We start from the raw sequence: 21,366 nt of genomic DNA, 5'->3' as shown, positions 1-21,366 counted from the left end.
AAAGTGACAAAACCCTATTTTCAAACTTAATTTTTCATTATTAGTCTTAGGGAATGGTACAATTATAATATATTTTACTATGTGTTGCAAGCAGGATTTTGAACTATTCTTGGAAAGTTAGCAAGTAGAACCTAGAGAAGAAGGTGAAAACCATGGCTTCTGTAAACCTCTAGATGCAGTTTTCTGTGTACAGGAAAACATGGGATAGAGGAGCAAGTTAAACACACCATGAGAAAACGATTGTACTCAGAATGTGGGACATCCCACAGAACAATAACCTGGCTTCTTTTCAAGTTCATTTTATGAAAAGGAAAAAAGACAGGAGATCTGTTCTAGATTAAAAGAGAATGAAGAGATACAGGAACCAAATGCCATGTGTGAACTTGATTGCATCGAGGCTTGAAAAAAAAACTGTTGGTTAGAAAACATTTTGGGGACAGTTGGATAAACTTGAGTATGGGCTAATTCTGTGCTATTAAGACATTGTTAACTTTCTCAAATATGTAAATAATACTGTGCTGTAGAGAAGAATACCCTTATTTTTATGAGAGTTGTGCTGATGTCCTAGTGGTAAAGTGTCATGATGTGTGTAACTTTGAATAATTGGAGGGAAGAAACATACACATATATGGCAAATCCTTAACAATTGTTGAACTCAGGTGGATGGTATACAGCATTTTCTGTAGGCTTAATTTTTTTCATAACTAAATGGGGAAAATCCACCATTTCTGGAGTCTCATAGATACAATTAAGCTTTAGTGTAAGAAGGCTGGTAAAGAACAGTACATTAATTGAACTGAGAGAATTTGGTGTTAGTCATTTCTGTAAGGGAAGAGTAGAAATAAAGTATAACATCTGTCTTGTCCATATGCTCGATTTTATTGTATTTGGCATAGTGCACTTGAACTTTCTAAATAAAATACTTTCTTTGTTTCCTGGTTGGAAGGATGAGCATATTGGCTTATAAACATAGTAACTTTTAAAGCCCAGTTGTTTATAAATGAACTTGGAGAAAATTTTGTGGAGAACCTTTACCTTAAAGGAGTTAACATGTATTGTGTTTTAATTTGCATAGTGGAAAGAACCCCATTTAAGCTATGCTTGGTCACAGACCTAGAGAAAGTTCATGGGGAAGTAAAGAGTAAGTTTCACTAGTAAGAAAACTTTTTTATTTATTAAAAGCCTTCAGAATGTGTTCAGTTAATGTCTAGCAAAAATTCGGCAGTGTTTGGTATAATTTTTGAAAAACAAAAATGCTTATTCGGAACTAGTACAAATACTGATGAGTTTTATCTTTTTTCCTGCCAATGTCACTTCTGTATTAATTTGTTTTATAGCTTATATTCTGAAATTTTAAAAAAGTTTGTATTGTTTTATCAGGTGGGTTCTCTGTGAACTACTTTGTGCATAGGCAAAGTGATTATTTGTTAAATCATCAAGTTACATGTGAAAAGAACTGTAATGCTTTAAGATGGTCGTACAAGTATCTGAAGATCTTAATGTTCATAAACCGGTTGGTTTTGGTAAGAGAAAAACGTTTCTCTATCTGACATTTGAATTAAGGAGAATTGTTTCACGGCTCTATTGCGTTATTAATGCAAGTCTGCTTAAGTTTGGTATGAAGTGCATAGAACAAGTATCAAGAGGCATTTTGACCCAAAACTTTCTTGAATTTGCTGGGCAGTGATGGGTTTAGTATGAGCAATATTTTGTGTGTGGGTGTTTTTGCTATATAATTATGCTGACATATTATAGTCATATGTCTCTCCTTTCCTTCCTCCTCTCTGTTGTCTCCCTGGTATGCAGAGTATTTGATTTCTGACACTGGAGGACAACAGCTCTCAATAAGCGACGCTTTCATCAAAGGTAATTTTATAAAAAGCTGTATGTGGAATGGTGTCTCTTTTGTTCATGAGGATATATTTAGGGCTTAGCACATGGATTGGCACAGAGAAGGTGCTGAAAATATATTTGATTATGGTAGTATGGGAACACAATTTTTAATATGTATAGTGATTTTGAGAGTGTTGAGAACCAAGAATGTAAACTTGGACTTGGTTTGCAAGAAGGAGGTCTCTGATGTGAAAAGTAATTGTTTAAAACTTTTGAGTAGAATTTGAACTTAATTCTTTTAAAGACATAGTTTACACTTAACTATATTGTGAATATAATATTAAGTATTGATATACATCTCATCAAGGATTGTCAAATTTGTCAAAAAGCCCACAGGCAGATCTCCAGTTAAGGATGCTGCTTGTCCTGTGGAGTGAGGAAGAGAAGTAGGCAGGAGAGGATAAAGAACTAACTCTGCTGATAAATTTCTTTTGGACGCAAAAGAAGAATAGAAAAGTATTAGCCTTCTCCTATTCCTTTGCCAGTTAGCTTAGCTTCCTAGAGTAAAGACATTCTTAATTGGTCCATAGTACTCCACTGGTTAGACCTCAGATAATGGGAGAAAATTTCCCTTCCTTCTTGGCTCCCAGAGTTTCAAATCAAAGAGAGAAGGCAAGCTGGTACAAGGAGGCCACTGCAGCTTATCTGATAGCTTGACAGTGCTTCTAAATTCACCTCCAAGCATCTGATTCAGCTAGAAGTTTACAGAGTGGCCCTTTATGTAATTGAAATGCGCAGTTCTTGTATTTCACGTGTCATGGACATATACTTTACTGTGTAATCTGCTGGGCTGTTTGGTAGAAGTTTTTTTGTTTGTTTTGCTTTTAAGAGGGGGACAGGTTAGAGAATTTTTGTAAGCATTTCCTACTTCTTTCCACTTATTTGGTCAGATTATTCAACAGTTATTTAGTGAACATATTTTTTTCGTTAAGCATTTATTATTAATTTTTTGTCTTGATCTGTTTTCACTCATCTTTAAAAAATTTAAAGATTTTACACAAATTCTACATAAATGCTATTTATTATGTTTTAATATTTATGTTTTTGAGTCTGTCTTGCTAAAATTTTGTTAAAAAACCTCTGTGCCAATATTGAAAGAGAAACACTATTGAGGATTGTCTGAATAGACTTTCTACACTGTCATCTGTTGTTTTAGGATATCTGAGCTGAGCTTCTTTCTTGAAAATTCATCACCCACGCTATCATGTGTTCTGCCAGCATTTAGATTTCTGTTGAATGCACTTTTCAGTTTGTGATTTTTTTTTTTTCTTTCTATTTTTGAGATGGAGTCTCGCTCTGTCACTCAGGCTGGAGTGCAGTGGCGTGACCTTGGCTCACTGCAATCTCTTCCTCCTAGGTTCAGGTGATTCTCCTGCCTCAGCCTCCCTTGTAGCTGGGATTGCAGGCATGTACCACCACACCCAGCTAATTTTTGTGCTTTTAGTAGAGATGGGGTTTCGCCATGTTGGCCAGACTGGTCTCAAACTCCTGACCTCAGGCAATCACCCCACCTCGGCCTCCCAAAGTGTTGGAATTACAGGCGTGAGCCACCACGCCCGGCCCAGTTTGTGATTTTAAAGGGGATATTAACACCCTCCTTTTTAAAAATTAAAAAGAGAAGCAAAAGTTTCATTTTATTTGCTTTTCAGAAGCTGTGCTTATAATTATTGGCTCGAGAGTTTTAGTTACGTACATTTGATTTTCACAGTTCTGTTTCTAATTTTGGCGGTTGCCAATTACTGCTCTTCTTAATTCTTGCATTTCTGTATTTTTAGCGTATTTTATGTATTTGTATTTTCTTATGCATTTTTTTATATGTTTATTACATGTTCTTGCCTTTTTACGCCAATAATTTATGTTGGCTAACTTAAAACATTTATAAAGAGAAAGGGCCATTTCTAAATACATGAGTAGGTGTTATAAAACAGGACAATGAAGTAATAACTTCTTATTTTATATTGTACTTAGAATCCTTATTTAATCGTCGAGTAGAGGAAAAATCCAAAGAGCTGCCTTTCACACCTTTGGGCTGGCATCATAACAACCTGGAGCTCCTGAGGGAGGAGAATGGGGAGAAACAAGCCATGGAGAGGTTGCTGTAAGGCAATGAAATTTTAAATTTTAATTTTTCACTTTTATTATCTTCAGTGACTTGATAAGCATATGCATCATTCCTCTTAAAAAGGGAGGTATTTTTCTTTTTCCTTAGAAAGTAAAAAATACTAAGATTACTTAGGAAATAAAGCCTATTTTGACTTGTGATTACATTTCTTATAAAACCAAGAGCCCCGACTGAGTGCGGCAGCTCATGCCTGTAATCCCAGCACTTTGGGAGGCCGAGGTGGGAGGATCACAGGTCAGAAGGTCGAGACCAGCCTGGCCAACATGGTAAAACCCCGTCTCTACTAATAATACAAAAATTAGCCAGGCGTGGTGGTGTGGGTCTGTAATCATAACTACTCGGGAAACTGAGATAGGAGGATTGCTTGAACTCAAGAGGTGGAGGTTGCAGTGAGCTGAGATCACGCCACTGTACTCCAGCCTAGGCAACAGAGCAAGACTTTGTCTTAGAGAAAAAAACAGAAAAACCAAGAGCCCCAAACTCTGCTTGTCTGTCCCAATTTTACGTGTTAAAATTTCATTTCAGTCAATTGCAGGGAACTTCTTAGTGGAAGATATTCAGATTTCATTTATAGGCAAAATCCTTAAGGTACAGATATAATGAAATAATGATATTGACCTAGAAAATCTTATCTGTGAACCATAATTGAAATGTTTATTTCTTTGTAGACTGTTTTATCATCAGAATTATTGTATCTGGCAGTATTAACTATGCAAACTTTTTTCTTATAATATTTTTATAGTTCAGCTAATCATAACCACATGATGGCACTACTCCAGCAGTTGCTCCATAGTGACTCGCTGTCATCATCTTGGAGGGACATCATTGTGTCATTGGTCTGCCAGGTTGTTCAGACAGTCCGACCTGATGTCAAGAACCAGGATGATGACATGGATATCCGTCAGTTTGTCCACATCAAAAAAGTGAGCTCTGCTAATGTTTTGCTAATACTAGGAAGTGATGAGGCAGGACTGATTATAATTTTTCTCTTAATGGTAATCTAAAAAGAGTCATTACCCTGAGGGTTGCTAGATGAGGAGTAGGAGGTTTTGCTGTCTGCTTTGTTTGTTAGCAGTGCACTTAGGAGTCATGGAAGCCACGCATAGGAAGTGAGAGGTGAATGGAAAGGATGAGTTATATCGGAGATGGGTTGGGAACTCAAACCGATACAGGTTCTTCCTTACTTGCTTCCTCTTCTTGACACGTCAGCTATGAGAAACCCTATTCTCACAGATTATGATCACTGTTCTGAGGAAAAGCAGTGGGTAATTTGCTTTATTTAGGTCAAGCTTGTCCAACTCGTGGCCTGTGGGCTGCATGCTGCCCAAGAGTGCTTTGAATCCGGCCCAACACCAATTCATAAACTTTCTTAAAACATTATGACATTTTTTGTAATTTTTTTTTTTTTAAGCTCATCCACTGTTGTTAGTGTATTTTATGTGTGGCCCAATACAATTCATTTTCCAATGAGGCCCAGGGAAGTCAAAAGACTGGACACCTCTGATTTAGATAGTAATGGAGTCCTGTGTGTGCTTTTTCCCGGTGATATTTAACTTAAACAGTAGTGTTAACTGCCACATGGCGCTAGTTTATTCAGTCAGTGAGTACTTTAGAGTCACTTTAGTATAGTACATTAGAGAACGGGGGATGGGAAAACAGAGTCATGCAGAGATGCCGTTGATCATTGGTTGAAAGGAACAATTATTTCCTGAAATTTTTTGTTCTTATTTGATTACACAATAGTTAAAAAAAAAATGGAAAGAAATAATAGCATACATCTGACTAGATTCTAAGCATGTTATTATTGAATTTTATTGTTTTCTTAATTGTTCCATTAGATCCCAGGTGGAAAGAAGTTTGATTCTGTGGTTGTCAATGGCTTTGTTTGTACCAAGAACATTGCACATAAAAAGGTAATGTGATTCAGTTCAGCAGTGAAGTTCAGCAAACCATGGCTGTGTGCTTAGGTAACAAGTTGGGGCACCTTAGTCATGGAAGAAATGGACAATGGACAATGAAAGGCAGCTGTGTCTGCCATAGGGGTGAAATTTGGTAGGTTCAGGGAAGATTTCCCAGAGCTGAGGATGAATGGATTGGAATTTGAATAATGGGAATTCACCAGACAGAAGGAGGAAGTGGGGAGGATCAGGCTTCTAGATCAACAGAATGATAAGATACTAGCATTATTTATCTCCTGATCCCATTACATTGTAGGGAGACAGGGTTTCTTTAGTAGGCTGGAGTCCTTCCAGAGGCTTAGCATTCTAAAGCTGATAGCTCTTCTAGTGCTAGGCTACAGAGCTGTCAGTTTTCTTCTGTTATCTTTCTCACCTTATGTCTTTGTAGCACTAGCACAAAGGAGTGGAGTGAGATAACCTGGGGTATTAAGGAGACTCTGAGCTCCTAAGGTGTAATATGGGCAATATAAATGAAGCTGGAGGAAACAGGCAAGGGCTTTATATCTCATTAAAGGTCTTGAACTTTATTCTGAAGTCTTTTGATTCTCAAAGTGTAGTGTACATACATTGAGATCACATGTGGACCTTTTAAAAATGTGTGTTCCCAGCCTAACCCCTAGAAATTCTCATTCAGTAAGTTAAGGGCAATGGGAGTGTATGGATGTTAGGGAAATGGTGGTACCGTATTTAAAGTAGGCACTAGGCCGAGTGTGTAATCCCAGCACTTTGGCAGGCTGAGGCAGGTGGATCACAAGGTCAGGAGTTTGAGACCAGCCTGGCCAATAGGGTGAAACCCCATCTCCACTAAAAATACAAAAAAATTAGCCAGGCATAGTGGCGTGTGCCTGTAGTCTCAGCTACTTGGGAGGCTGAGGCAGAAGAATCGCTTGAACGCGGGAGGTGAAGGTTGCAGTCAGCTGAGATCATGCCACTGCACTCCAGCCTGGGTGACAGAGCGAGACTCTGTCTCCAAAAAAAAAAAAGATTCATGAAAATTGTTAGTGACCATAGATAAATAAAAATATGCTTGGCTTCAATTGTTTACTTATTGCATATTTTATTGCAATAATTCCACATTAGTCAGTATTTCTACATAGAGTCTTACTAAAACCACACATTACCCTTTAAAGGAGAACTTTAAACCAAATTAAATGATATTTGTTGAATTAAGAGGTAAATATGTTATGCCTTCTCAGAAAGTGAAGAAAATTTGTATGTAGGTGTGGTGGAAACATACGCATGAGTGACTGACTTGTCCCACTGATTAGAGATAGTCTTTGATTTGTAGTTGCTACAAAGTGTCCTGAATTGAGTTTCCCAGCTAGTGAGTCACTGTTTTTGGAACTGTTTGCTGTTTGGGGTCCATAAACTTGGTCAGCCTGAAACCTCAATTGCTATTCTGCCTGTAGCTGTAAGGTTAGGGTATATTATTTGAGTCTCTGCTTCTTGAGATGCTTTCACATTTTCTTTTTGAACTTCATGTTACCTATTTTAGCTTGCTGCCTTAATGATTGGAAATGTTTTCTGTTAGAAATATGTTCAGGAGGCATTTTAATTCTTTTCTCCCTCTTCTCCTCTTGAATTTTAGAAAGACTGAAATATGCTTTTAAAGTTGCTTATTTCTTGGAGTTTGTGAAGTAACCCGTTATTAAATACTGCTCCCTCCGTGCACACTTAGGGCATGATGTATCTTCTTACAACATCAGAAATGAAAAAAAAAAAAAGTTAAGAGAATAGAAGATTAAAGTAGTATTAAGAAAGCAAAGCCAATTTTTGAAGAATTTTGCGTTGTTCTGAACATATTATTTGCTTTGAAATAATTTAATACCGTAAAAGAACTAAATGAGAGTATTTTAATATTAATATGAGATACGTTGTTAGTAGGAATTATGAACAATATAGATTTAAAGTTATAATTAAAGGAGGGCTGTAAAATGCAAACCTTTAAAAACTTTAACAAACTGTTCTTTTTTTGTAGATGAATTCTTGTATTAAAAACCCCAAAATTCTTCTGTTAAAGTGTTCCATTGAGTATCTCTACAGAGAAGAAACTAAGTTTACTTGCATTGATCCTATTGTGCTTCAGGTAAGAATTTACTACCGAAAATAATAATTTGGAGGGATGTTTGTGTATCATGATGCTTATAAATTCTTAATGATTTTGACTTAATTCTAACTGATTAAATTGGATAGGCAAACTTGATAGCTTACCAAAACCTCTGTCACTCATTATTTTTAAAGTTTCAAAGTGTTAAAGGTAACATGTAACTGTTCAAGAATATAAGGAAGAAAAGGTGAAAATCCAAATACTGGTTTCCCTTTCCCACTTAATCCAAATACTAGTTAGGATTAAGTATTTAATTCTCACAGTAAATCAGACTGTGAGAAATTCTTGAACTTACCAGATTTCTAATGGAATCTCGGGTTTGTGATACAGTTTATGCTACTAAAACACATTTCTAGAACACCAGTTAGCTTATATGTAGTTGGCAAACAGAATAATGTCAGATGGAAGTTGTGTTGGTTTCTAAGTGGTTTTTCCTAAGCAAGGAGGCCCCAAAGAGCTGCAGTAGGTTATAACCCTCAGCCGGAAAGGAAAACAGTCTCAGCTCAGCTGCTACACAGGCAGAAACCCTTCCAGCTCTATTTTAAGAAAGTAAAAGTGAGCTTTTACTTGCAGGGCCCTTTCCCCAGGGAGGTACACCCACATCTCTGGTTCTTGGTAGCTTTACTGCTCAGAGCTCCATTTCCAGTAGTAGCATTGCAATAGTTTTTGTGCATTTAATTTCACTTGAGGCAGCCTCATGCCATACGAAGCTCTCTGCCTAGGCTCTCCGTGATTCCTCTTAAGGTACCAGTTATTATTTTTGTTAGTGCTGAAGATATAAAGTTGCATAGGTTTTAAGTTTTCTGCCCCACCTCCTTTTCTGCCATAAATGCTGTTAATTTTGTTTTGTGGTTATTCAAAATGGAAGCTTTTTAGGAATGTGTATATTATATTACAGTGGAAACACTTATATTGGGTTCCAGAAACATTTAGGAAAAGTATTACTTGAAAATTCCTAGGTAAATACATTTTTTCAAGAGTGGTAGGAGCAATCACTTTTGTCCTAATTTCATAGATAACAATAAGAGAAACTGAGTTGTAGTAAAAGGAACAGTGCTTTATAAAACTCTGCTGTATTACTTAAGAACTCTGTGAGCTGGGGCTGTTTTCTCTTTGGAATTCAGCTGTGCCATCAGTAAAAATGATGGGTTTTGACTAGACATTTTAGTAGAGAACTCTAAAGGAATAAAGGGAAATACAATAATTATGTTCATGGAACCTAAGATAATTTGATGCTGGAGGTTTTGTTGATTCCACAGAAGATTGTCAGCAGAAGACTTTCACATGATCAGATCAGAATTGCTTTGACTGAGATGCATCCTGGTTGCAGAGATGTTAAAATTCGTAAAATTGTATGTCTTGGAATTGATGAACTAGGTTAATTGTAATCTACAGGTGTTTGTTTACTTAAAGTTATAGCTAAATTTATTCACATTATTTACTCTATTTTTACTATCAGGTTAATAGACTAAAGATTTTTTGTTAGAGAGGTATGCTCTGGGGGGTTGTACTTAGGAAACATGGTTTAACTCACTAACAAAGCATCTTGTTCATCAAAACTTTCAAACATAGTTTTTATTATACCTTTAACTCCTGCCCTACTTAAACTTCTTAGTTTAAATTGATAGAAAATATCAGCTGATTTGAGCTTTTTCTGAATTGATAGAAAGTACCACCTCATTTGAGTTTTTTTATCTGATGTGGAATAACGAATCAGAGAAGAAGCTGAAAGATAGATATTCAGAAAAAGGAGGATGAGAAACAAAGGTCAAGGAGATAATTAGCCTGTGACTTTGTACTTTCTTTACAAGGCCAGGTCTACTAGATCTCTTGGTTCACCACTGCTGTGCTTATGGCCTACTTTCTGATACTCTTCCCTTGCTGAGCTTGGACAAGGCCTCCTTTTTGACATGGTATTTCATGAGTAGTCATGATAGTTGATTAGAATTGGAACTGGAAGGAAAGTTATTTGTACTACCACAGGCAGAAACTAAAAAAAAAAAAAACAAAAAAAAACGGATTCTGATTGTACTTTATTAGAGCTGCACAAATAAAATTATTTTAAATGCTGTTAAATTACAAGTTAGTAAGTAGAGTAGGAAATTAACACATTTTAGGAAAAAAATCCATTTTGTTAATAATAGGAGAATTTGAAATAAATAGTATCAGTAAAACAAAGGCAAGAAGCAATATACTTCATAATAGGGCAAGTTTACTGCAGTGAGTAGGCTCATCCATTGTGGGTGGTAAGGGACGTGAATACAGTCTTGCTCAGAAAACTCTTTGGGCACATGGAGTAGGAGTGGCGAATATGCTCATCTTTAGTTGTCTCCCATCTGGAGCCCAGAAATATTATGAAGCAATTAGTGAGTTGTATTGTTTTAACTCTGGTTGTTATTTACAGTATTCATTTCTTTCTTATTTTTTCTTTTTTTTGAAATGAAGTCTTGCTCTTGTTCTCTAGGCTGGAGTGCAATGCCGCAATCTTGGCTCACTGAAACCTCCGCCTCCCGGGTTCAAGCTATTTTCCTGCCTCAGCCTCTCAAGTAGCTGGGATTACAGGTGCCTGTCACCACGCCCGGCTAATTTTTGTATTTTTTAGTAGAGACGGGGTTTCATTGTGTTGGCCAGGCTGGTCTTGAACTCCAGACGTCAGGTGATCCGCCCGCCTCGGCCTCCCAAAGTGCTGGGATTATGGGCGTGAGCCACCATACCCAGCCACAATATTCATTTCTTTTGAAATTAAACCTTTGTGATAAAATTATATTAGCATTATGTTTGAGATCTTTAACTGTGGCTATTCTAGGTATTATATGATCTGTTGGGAAATTGGAATTAGGAAGTTGCTGAAGTAGCATCTGTTAAAGAGTTATTTATTCAGATATCCAGAAAAAGAGATAACTCATTTTGGTTTCAGAATGAGGAGGAGAGAATTCATAACCATATTAAAACCACTTAGGGCTGGGCACAGTGGCTGACACTTGTCATTATACTTTTGGAGCTAAAGGCAGGAGGATTGCTTGAGGCCAGGAGTTCGAGACCAGCCTGGGTAACATAGTGAGACCCTGTCTCTACAAAAAAAATAGAAAATATTAGCCAGGCATTGTGATATGTGCCTGTAGTCCTAGAAGAGTGAAGCAGGAGGATTGCTTGAGCCCAGGACTTTGAGGTCACAGTAAGCTATGATGGCACCTTTGCACTCCAGCCTGGGTGACAGAATGAGACCCCGTCTCTTAAAAACAAAAACAAAAACAAAGCAAAACAAAAAACTTAGAAATGGCTTTTATTTTGGGAGTTTTGAGGTTAGGTTTTTTTGTTGTTCTTGCTTTTTTAACCTCTGAACTAGCTAATTGCATTCTTGGCTTTTAAATTAAGAATTGAAAAGCTTTCAAGGAAAATTAGTTGGAGAATGGAATTTCTTCTGAAACTCTTGTCAGCATAATCAAGTTTAGAATGACCAATGAGATTCTTACTTTGTTTGAATTAATTTGCTTACAGACTTACTTGTGGATGAAGAAAATTTAGGCTAAGATTGATAATAATAGTGAAGCTATCTCGATATTTTAATATGCCCAGATATTGCGTTTTACCAGGTGTGATATTTCTGATTTATCTTACTTAGGAAAGAGAATTCTTGAAGAATTATGTTCAGCGAATAGTTGATGTTCGACCCACCTTGGTTCTAGTTGAGAAAACAGTGTCTCGGATTGCCCAGGACATGTTATTGGAACATGGTATTACTTTGGTCATTAATGTAAAATCGGTGAGTGTTTTTATTTTTCTATTTATTTTAAAAAATTGCAGCTTTTAAATTTATATGTTCGTATGGTAGGTATACAAGAATCTTAGTCTTTGCTGTTCCATACGTATTGAAAGTGGGACAGAAGATACGGCACCTATTTCATTAAGATTGAGAATCTTAGACTGGAAGAAAGTGTAATTGATTATGTAATGCTTATTATTGATGTCTACAAGACCAAAAGTGAAATGGACATTAGTTAATCACTAGGTATTTGTTGATCCTTCGTTATCGTTGGAGAATTGCTCAAGCAGAAAATGTTCTCTCCCTTCAAAAGTTTACCTTCTGCAGAATAGGGGCCAATTCTAGGAAGTTGTTTTTTCTCCTCACAGCATCTTGTGGTAATCCATGATGCTTAAATGCATTTTGATAATGTTATTAATATGAGTAAGGTTTCAGTGGGCACATATTGATTACTAAGCAACTAAATATAGAAGAATCCGGAATAAAAAAATTCATCATATATTTATTAAAAAGGAAATTTATTGTGAATGTTATTTTTTAATTTTTCCATCACTTTTCCAGATTAAATTTATAAAGATTTTTATTCTTCTCTAGTTTTGTAATATAATGTTTTTGTGTTTTGTAGCAAGTTTTGGAACGAATCAGTCGAATGACCCAAGGTGATTTAGTGATGTCGATGGACCAGCTGCTTACGAAACCACACCTGGGCACTTGTCACAAATTTTATATGCAGATATTTCAGTTACCTAATGGTGAGTGATCTTTAGCATAGGTTGACCTGAGGAAAAGAGTTAACTTATCACTACTACAATGTTTACTTACTAGGAAATATCTATTAATAGTAGGTGAGGATAGGCAACTGCGGTCTTATTCATGTAAGAGTTTTTCTTTTACAGATGTTAAGAGAGTGAATTAATTCTATTTGGATTTCTGGATTGCCACCTCCACCATCCTAACTTTTTGTTTGTTTTTATTTGTAGAGCAAACCAAGACGCTGATGTTTTTTGAAGGTTGTCCACAGCACCTAGGCTGTACAATCAAGCTGAGAGGAGGCTCTGATTATGAGCTGGCTCGAGTTAAGGAGATCCTAATATTTATGATCTGTGTTGCTTATCATTCTCAACTAGAAATCTCCTTTCTCATGGATGAATTTGCTATGCCTCCCACGTTAATGCAAAAGCCTTCATTCCATTCTCTGATTGAGGGACGAGGGCATGAGGGGGCTGTCCAAGAGCAGTACGGTGGAGGTTCCCTCCCCTGGGATCCTGACATCCCTCCTGAGTCTCTGCCATGTGATGATAGCAGTTTGCTGGAATCGAGGATTGTGTTTGAGAAGGGTGAGCAGGAAAATAAAAATGTTCCACAGGCTGTTACCTCTGTGAAGCATCAGGAACATAGCACAACAACTTGCCCGGCGGGTCTCCCTTGTGCTTTCTTTCCACCTGTACCGGAATCGTTGTTGCCACTCCCTGTGGATGACCAACAAGATGCTTTAGGCAGCGAGCAGCCAGAGAGTTTGCAGCAAACAGTTGTGCTGCAGGATCCCAAAAGCCAGATAAGAGCCTTTAGAGACCCTCTACAGGATGACACTGGATTATATGTTACTGAGGAAGTCACCTCCTCTGAAGATAAACGAAAGACTTATTCTTTGGCCTTTAAGCAAGAATTGAAAGATGTGATCCTCTGTATCTCCCCAGTAATCACATTCCGAGAACCCTTTCTTTTAACTGAAAAGGGGATGAGATGCTCTACCCGAGATTATTTTCCAGAACAGGTTTACTGGTCCCCTCTCCTCAATAAAGAATTCAAAGAAATGGAGAACAGGAGGAAGAAACAGCTGCTCAGGGATCTCTCTGGACTTCAGGGCATGAACGGAAGTATTCAGGCCAAGTGTATTCAAGTCTTACCCTCACATGAGCTAGTGAGCACTAGAATTGCTGAGCATCTGGGCGATAGCCAGAGCTTGAGTAGAATGCTGGCCGATTATCGAGCCAGAGGAGGAAGAATTCAGCCCAAAAATTCAGACCCTTTTGCTCATTCAAAGGATGCATCAAGTACTTCAAGTGGCAAATCAGGAAGCAAAAATGAGGGTGATGAAGAGAGAGGGCTTATTCCGAGTGATGCTGTGTGGTCAACAAAGGTGAGCCAGACCACTTTTTGATGCTCCTGTACGTTAGGATGTATTGAATGACTCCTCTAAGGCAGGCTAAAAAATCAGTTTGGCAGACTGCCTGCAGATTTGTGAAGTTATTTCTTCTCCTATGCTATTTTTGTTTTTGTCTTGAGTCTGCTGGCTTATGTGTTACTTTAATACGTATGAAGCAGAATTGTAATGAAACTGGGTTTCAGGGTTTTAAGATGAGCTTATAGTAAGCTAGGCAGATCCTTGAAGTAAACGGAAGTGTGATGGAGCTCCTTAAAATTTCTGACAACATGACTTGGATGTAGTATGATAATCCTGGATCCTAGTGTCAGGGAGTGAGAGATGGAAACTTATTGTAGGAAATAGATGTGTTTTTTTAAAAAAAGTTAGCAGGAAATAGATTTGTTTTCTAAAAAAAGTTAGCTCTATTTTTTTTCTTTAACATAAAACATTTTACCTTGTTATTTAACTATGACAGTGACCTTTTTCTTTCTAGGCATAAATTGAGAGCAAATTAAGGAAGGTTTATAGATCTATTATTGATAATAGTAGCAGTAAAACTAATTAACAAATCCATTGCTAGATGAGGAAATGCAATTGGTTAATAAAACGAAAAGATGTCCAATTTCACCAGTAGTCAAGGAAGTGCTAAATAATATATGTTCAATTTCACTAGTAGTCAAGGAAGTGCTAAATAATAGTGGTGCTAAATAATTTTTTATTTGTGAGACTGGCAAAAAGGAAAGTGATAAAAGACCCATGGTTAATGATGGCATGGAAAAACACCTTTCATAAATTTTATGTAAGCTTATACAAATGTATGTGTATGTACATTTGTATAAATTTATAGAAAGTGATAGGAAAGTCTCTTATTAATTTACACATACATGTATATGCCTTTGACCCAGGACTCCAACTTTTTATAATCTATCCTGCAGAAATAATTAAGTGTGCTTATATAAGGGTGCTTTCATTTTGTAAGAATATATGTACAAAGATGTTTATTGAAACGGTTTAATGATGAGCAAGATCTCAAGTCATTTAATGACTTGGATAAAGTCCATAATATATTTGAAGTGTTAAAAAGCAAGTTATATTTTAATATGTTTTGCATTATTCCATATTTATAAAAACAAAACCCCCTGTATGTACTTAGGTAGGAAGTGATGTGTGTATGTGGGACAGGTGTGTAAACTAGCAAAAAGAATAGATATTTTAAAACCACAGAGTCAAACTGCTCAGCTTCAGTGATAGAGGAGAATCATAGGAGGAGAGGTTTTGTGTGTTTTATGAACTTCTTCATATGCTCCTATACTATTTCAATTTTAACAGAGAGCTGGTTTTCCCTTTGTAATGATCAAAAACAGGCATAAGCATAGATAAATATACACCTTAGAATTTAGACTTCTGGGTGTCTCAGATTGATGTTATTATATCCCATCAGTTCAGATTGTTAAATATGAATATATTTAATTTTTCTTCTAAAATAATTTAGTGCAGTTTTGTAAATTAAAGAGTAAGTTAAGAAAACAAGCTATCTAGACATCATTTTGTGCTTTTAAGTTTAACTTAAACTTTTTGGGTTGTCTTTTCTCAAAAACTAACTGCCCTTCTTCCTTTTATTTAGTTTCCTATAGTTGTAAGTCTTGACCAGAGCCCCTACAGTGATAATTGGGGGCTTTACAAATAGAGTGGAGTGTATTTGGTGCAGTGGGGTTGAATGTGGTTGCAGTCACTTGCTCATCCATTCATTACTTCTTTTAACTTTAGGTGGACTGTCTGAATCCCATTAACCACCAGAGACTTTGTGTGCTCTTCAGCAGCTCTTCTGCCCAGTCCAGCAATGCTCCTAGTGCCTGTGTCAGCCCTTGGTAGGATTTTTTTCACCTTACACTATTCCACTTAAAAACAGAATTCCAGCAATTAAAAACAAAAACAAAAACAAAACAGTCATTAGGACCTGTATTTAAGTACATGGTCATATGTGAATTGATAGAACTTTTAAACTTGTGAAGTAAATGTGAAAATACATGTTTGTTCATGAGAAGTAAATGAGAGTACATTAAGAGTGAAAAAAATGCGAGGGATAGAAGAGAAATTTGTATTGGTTGACTTTCCCTTATCTGAAATGCTTGGGACCAGAAGTGTTTTGGATTTAATATTTTTTCAAATTTGGAAATACTTGCATATACTTAATGTGATATCTTGGGGATGGGACCCAAGTCTAAACATGAAATTCATTTATGTTTCATACACACCTTGTACATGTAGCCTGAAGTTAATTTTATACAAGATTTGTAATAATTTTATGTATAAAACAAAAGTTTGTATACATTGAACCATCAGAAAACAAAGGTTTCAGTTGTGGAATTTCCCACTTGTGGTGTCATGTCAGGACTCAAAAAGTTTCAGATTTTGGAGCATTTTGGATTTTGGATTTTCAGATTAGGGATGCCCAACCTGTACGTAAAAAGGCGAGAAAGTTGACACACAAAAGCTTGTTTAGAAGCATTTTGATGATAGTATGTACAATTTAGGCAGGTTTCCTTCAGGCATAATTTTTATAAAAGCAGTCAACCTTTTGCATTATTAATGGGTTTTAGTCTAAAACTTAATTTTAAGTAGATTGATAAAAACTGAAGTATATTTTATGTTTTAAATTATTTGTTTCAGATTCCTGTCATGAAAACCTCACACAGATGTACACAGCCTTACATTACGTAGTTCACCTTTAGTTTTAAAACTACTGTGGAACATAACTGCCTTTTTGGGGGCACTGTTTCCATGTCAAAACATATTCTGTGTTTTAATTTTGGATACCTGAAACACTTATTTCCAACAGTGAGCTCATGTTTTCTTCCAGTAGTATAGCTTCAGCAGGCAGACTTGGGGCTGGCAGAGCCCATAGGAATTTTCTCTGGAGTTTATAGGTCAAGGCTTGAATAAGATGTGGATTTCAGCAGTTATATAGCCAGACCGTCTTGTGAGCATTTATAGGTTAGATAAAAAGGAACTGGCACTTTAGCAAGAACTGCTGTTTTCTATGCTCAGTAAAGGCATGGTCAAGAGAGTAGGAGACAGGACCCGCCTTGTGTTGACAGGGCTTAAGCCTTTGTAAGGAAACCTTTACCTCTTCTTAACTCAAATCAGTTTTACTCAATTAATATTATAATTTATGCATTCTCATTAGTTTCATAAGATACTAGTGGATTGGGAGTGAAAAAATTGCTATAGTGTGGCAAGTCTAAACTTGTTTTATTGGATGAGCTAAAACCTGTTTCATAACAACAAAGAACATTACCTGCTTTAATACTTCATTGAAAGTATCATACATTTAATAGGTAATTATAATGTGTGGTCTCATGAAATGTCTTTGGTGCATGGTAATTCTTATAAGAGGTGGTTTCTTCTTTTAGGATTGTAACAATGGAATTTTATGGAAAGAATGATCTTACATTAGGAATATTTTTAGAGAGATACTGTTTCAGGTAAGAACATATTTCTTCCTTCTGTTTCATTACACATTTTTGACGCTGAAAATTTCAACCTAAAACGTAAACATGAGTTGGATGTCAGGTGACTGTTACATGATCCTCACTTTCATAGTGCATATCAGAGTATATAATTCAAAGAAGTAATCTATTTCATATTTAAACTGAGATCTCTTATCCAGAACATTCCTCATATCTCTGCCCATCTAATTACCCTACCCTTGACATTTTTCAGATATTTGTTTTTTACAGTGATTCAAATGAGAGGTAAAATGTTGGAATCATCTAGACCTCAGTTTAAGTCTTAGCATCATCACTCGCCACTTACATGACAAAGCCCTTTACTAGTCCCCTTTATAGGGAATAACAATCCCCAGAATTGTCAGAAGGTAAAAGGAAATGTTTTAAAATTGTTTGGCAAATAGAAGGTGCTTAACAAGTGGAAACCGTCACCATGCTATAGCTGAAGACAGAATGTTCAGCTGCAGGCTCAGAACAGCATGAGTACCTTGTGCAGATTGCCCACTAGTCATGCTGCACTTTGACAGTGGTTCTGATTTCTGTTTCATGCTTAATGTGAGAAGGGCTCTTTTGTTTGTCAAAGGCCTTCTTATCAGTGTCCAAGCATGTTCTGTGATACCCCCATGGTACATCATATTCGGCGCTTTGTTCATGGCCAAGGCTGTGTGCAGATAATCCTGAAGGAGTTGGATTCTCCAGTACCTGGATATCAACATACAATTCTTACATATTCCTGGTGTAGAATCTGCAAACAGGTAAATAGACCCTATTACTATATTTTATTTGCCATTTATTTCTTGATTTGTATAGTTTTTTTTTGAGGGCAAGGTTTCCTGTATTATATTGGATTCGTCATTTGTCATTGAGCTCTATTTGTCATTGTTATTTTACCTTCCATTGCTGTATGTTCAATCTAGTATTTGTTTTTTGAAGATCTCTTCTTAGGAATGTATCAGTCATTAAATAAAATACAAGTACCTGGTACAGTAAAGTATCTTGAGGTTGTATCTTGACAGTTCTCAATTATGTTTGTTCATTCAACAAACATTTAGCACCACTTATGTGCCAGATACTGTGCTAGGCCCTAGGAAAAAAAAAAAAGAATACGGAGTGACTTCTGTTCTCTAGGGAAGGAGACAGATTTGTACAGCAATAACTGCAGTATATTAGGATATTTGTATAACAGATTTGAGCCTATATCAACATTTCTGTCCACATACAGATGAGACCATGTTGAAATTGATCTCTACTGGTTTTTATGTACATTCTTGAGAAAAGGACATGTGTTTTATGTTTTCTTTGTGCCTTTCTTTTCTAACTCTGGGGCACATATTTGGTGCCAATATTGTTTTTTTTTTTAATATATTATTTTTATCCAGACTGCTTGCAATCTGGATAAAATGTTCCAAATTTAACTCATTGCCTTAATTGGGTTATTTCTTTTTTTTTTTTTTTTTTTTTTTTTGAGATGGAGTCTTGCTCTATTGCCCAGTCTGGAGTACAGTCATGTGATCTCAGCTCACTGTAACCTCTGTCTCCAGGTTCAAGCTCTTCTCCTGCCTCAGCCTCTGGAGTAGCTGGGACTACAGGTGTGCGCCACTACGCCCAGTTAATTTTTGTATTTTTAGCAGAGACAAGGTTTCACTATGTTGGCCAGGCTGGTCTCAAACTCCTGACCTCGGGTGATCCGCCCGCCTCAGCCTCCCAAAGTGTTGGGATTACAGGCGTGAGCCATGGCGCCTGGCCTTAATTGGGTTATTTTGAAGTGTGCTTTTGGACGGCACATGTGGGAATTACATATAAAATAGCATGACCTACATTAATCAGTGGTAGAGAAGGGCAAAATCAAAGTTGCACCTGCATTAGCAAACATACAGACATAAAATTATTTCTAGCAATTCTCAGTCTTAGTTTCATACTTGTTCTTACAGACTTTAGTTCCTAGTAGATAGCTGATAATAGTTTGTTGTAGAATATGTTAACTGGGTAGACTGACCATCATTGTAAATGAATAACTTAAATTTGATCTTTATGACTTACATGCTTTGCTATATGCACTTTATTTTAAAACAAAAACTTGTGTTTTTTTATGCTAGAAAGGAAAAGGTAAGTTTTGTTACACTAAAATGAAAAACTTCCAGTGTCAAGGAAAAATAGAACATATATGACTAAACATAAATATATGTAATATCAAATTTCTATAAGCCATGTTAATAGAAAAATGGGCAGAGGACATGACAATGCAATTTAATGCAAATGGTTACTAAACATGTACAAATAAATGTTATTCATTAGTAGTCAAATAAGCACAAATAAAACCGGTAAAATCTCTTTAAAAATATTTCTTTATGGGACTACATTTCAAAAATTTCAATTCTAATTCCTAGGATTGGGTGAGAAAGTGGGGGAAATTGTTATTCTTAAATACTGTTGAAGACTGTATACACTGGTGCACTTGTTTTGGAAGATAATGTGGCAAAAATTATCAAAGACCATATAAATGTTTATGCCCTTGGACCTACCAATTCCCACCTTTATTAATTTGTCCCAAGGGAATAATTGTGGATATTTGTAAATATGTATATACAACGATGTTCATCAGGACATCATCTCAGTATGGAGAAACTTGTAATGTCTTAAAGGCACATCAATAAGGATTGGTTAAATACATGTCCATTTAATAGGATACTCTGTGGCCATTTGAAAAGTTGTGCAAGAATATTTTATGTGGGCAAATATTCACGATATATTGCTAAGTAAAAGATTATGAAACTAATTATAGGAGTTTTTATTTACAAACATACTGGCTGTGTGCATGTCCATGTGTGTATGTATATATGTATATGTATATGTGTGTGTGTTATATATGTGTAGTAAAATCCATCGAAAGTGAACATATACTAGTATATTGATGTTGTTGGTGGGTTTATTGGTGATGCTGCTCTCCTCCACCACCCCCAACTCCACCCACCTTTGAACTTTTCGTTCTTCTCTCAATTTTCTGCAGTCAGTATATGTTACATTTGTATTAGAAAAGAAAATGTTGGCCGGGTACGGTGGCTCACACCTGTAATCTCAGCACTTTGGGAGGCTGAGGCGGGTGGATCATGAGGTCAGGAGATCAAGACCATCCTGGCTAACATGGTGAAACCCCATCTCTACTAAAAATACAAAAAATTAGCTGGGCGTGGTGGCAGGTGCCTATGGTCCCAGCTACTCAGGAGGCTGAGGCAGGAGAATGGCGTGAACCTGGGAGGCAGAGCTTGCAGTGAGCTGAGATCCGGCCCACTGCACTCCAGCCTGGGTGACAGAGTGAGACTCCGTCTCAAAAAAAAAAAAAAGGAAAAAAACAAAAAAGAAAAGAAAATGTTAATTTTTAAAAAAGAGATTCTCAATATGTGATTAGGTAAACTATTTTTGCTGAATTTCAGGTAACACCAGTTGTTGCTCTTTCCAATGAGTCCTGGTCTATGTCATTTGCAAAATACCTTGAACTTAGGTTTTATGGGCACCAGTATACTCGCAGAGCCAACGCTGAGCCCTGTGGTCACTCCATCCATCATGATTATCACCAGTATTTCTCCTATAACCAGATGGTGGCGTCTTTCAGGTAAGAAATCCTAGGAATCTTGTACATGATCTCAGATCTCATAATCCCTTAAGAATTTTTTTTAACATTTTTCACTTGTTACTAGATTGAATTAATTTGTGGGATTCCCCATTTCTACACTTATAAATGCAGAGGACCAGACTGTATTAAGAACTTTCAGTATTATTTTATTTACTTTTTACCCTACGAAATAGTTATTATCCTCACTTACAGAGCTTACGATCTGAACACTTACAGAGCTTTCAAGTGATGGAGTCA

At 36.5% G+C, this 21,366-nt stretch overlaps 1 protein-coding gene across 15 annotated transcripts in view; it reads left to right on the top strand.

The window, feature by feature from the left end:
• PIKFYVE (phosphoinositide kinase, FYVE-type zinc finger containing) overlaps positions 1-21,366 on the top strand; it is a 93,403-nt gene that overhangs the window by 45,753 nt on the left and 26,284 nt on the right. For all 15 annotated transcript variants that reach the window (XM_033230474.1, XM_033230478.1, XM_033230486.1 and 12 more), the window contains 12 exons: positions 1,807-1,866; positions 3,862-3,991; positions 4,758-4,938; positions 5,854-5,928; positions 7,952-8,059; positions 11,703-11,843; positions 12,469-12,595; positions 12,824-13,983; positions 15,757-15,857; positions 17,403-17,474; positions 18,082-18,253; positions 20,930-21,108. In XM_033230474.1, coding sequence (XP_033086365.1) covers positions 1,807-1,866; positions 3,862-3,991; positions 4,758-4,938; positions 5,854-5,928; positions 7,952-8,059; positions 11,703-11,843; positions 12,469-12,595; positions 12,824-13,983; positions 15,757-15,857; positions 17,403-17,474; positions 18,082-18,253; positions 20,930-21,108 — 2,506 coding nt within the window. The remainder of the gene's footprint in view (positions 1-1,806; positions 1,867-3,861; positions 3,992-4,757; positions 4,939-5,853; positions 5,929-7,951; positions 8,060-11,702; positions 11,844-12,468; positions 12,596-12,823; positions 13,984-15,756; positions 15,858-17,402; positions 17,475-18,081; positions 18,254-20,929; positions 21,109-21,366) is intronic.

The sequence above is a fragment of the Trachypithecus francoisi genome, unplaced genomic scaffold (assembly GCF_009764315.1).
Source record: "Trachypithecus francoisi isolate TF-2019V2 unplaced genomic scaffold, Tfra_2.0 Lachesis_group13, whole genome shotgun sequence".
Lineage (NCBI taxonomy): Eukaryota > Metazoa > Chordata > Mammalia > Primates > Cercopithecidae > Trachypithecus > Trachypithecus francoisi.
The sequence above is the reverse complement of the archived record's forward strand: the minus strand, read 5'-3'. Positions and strand labels throughout refer to the sequence as shown.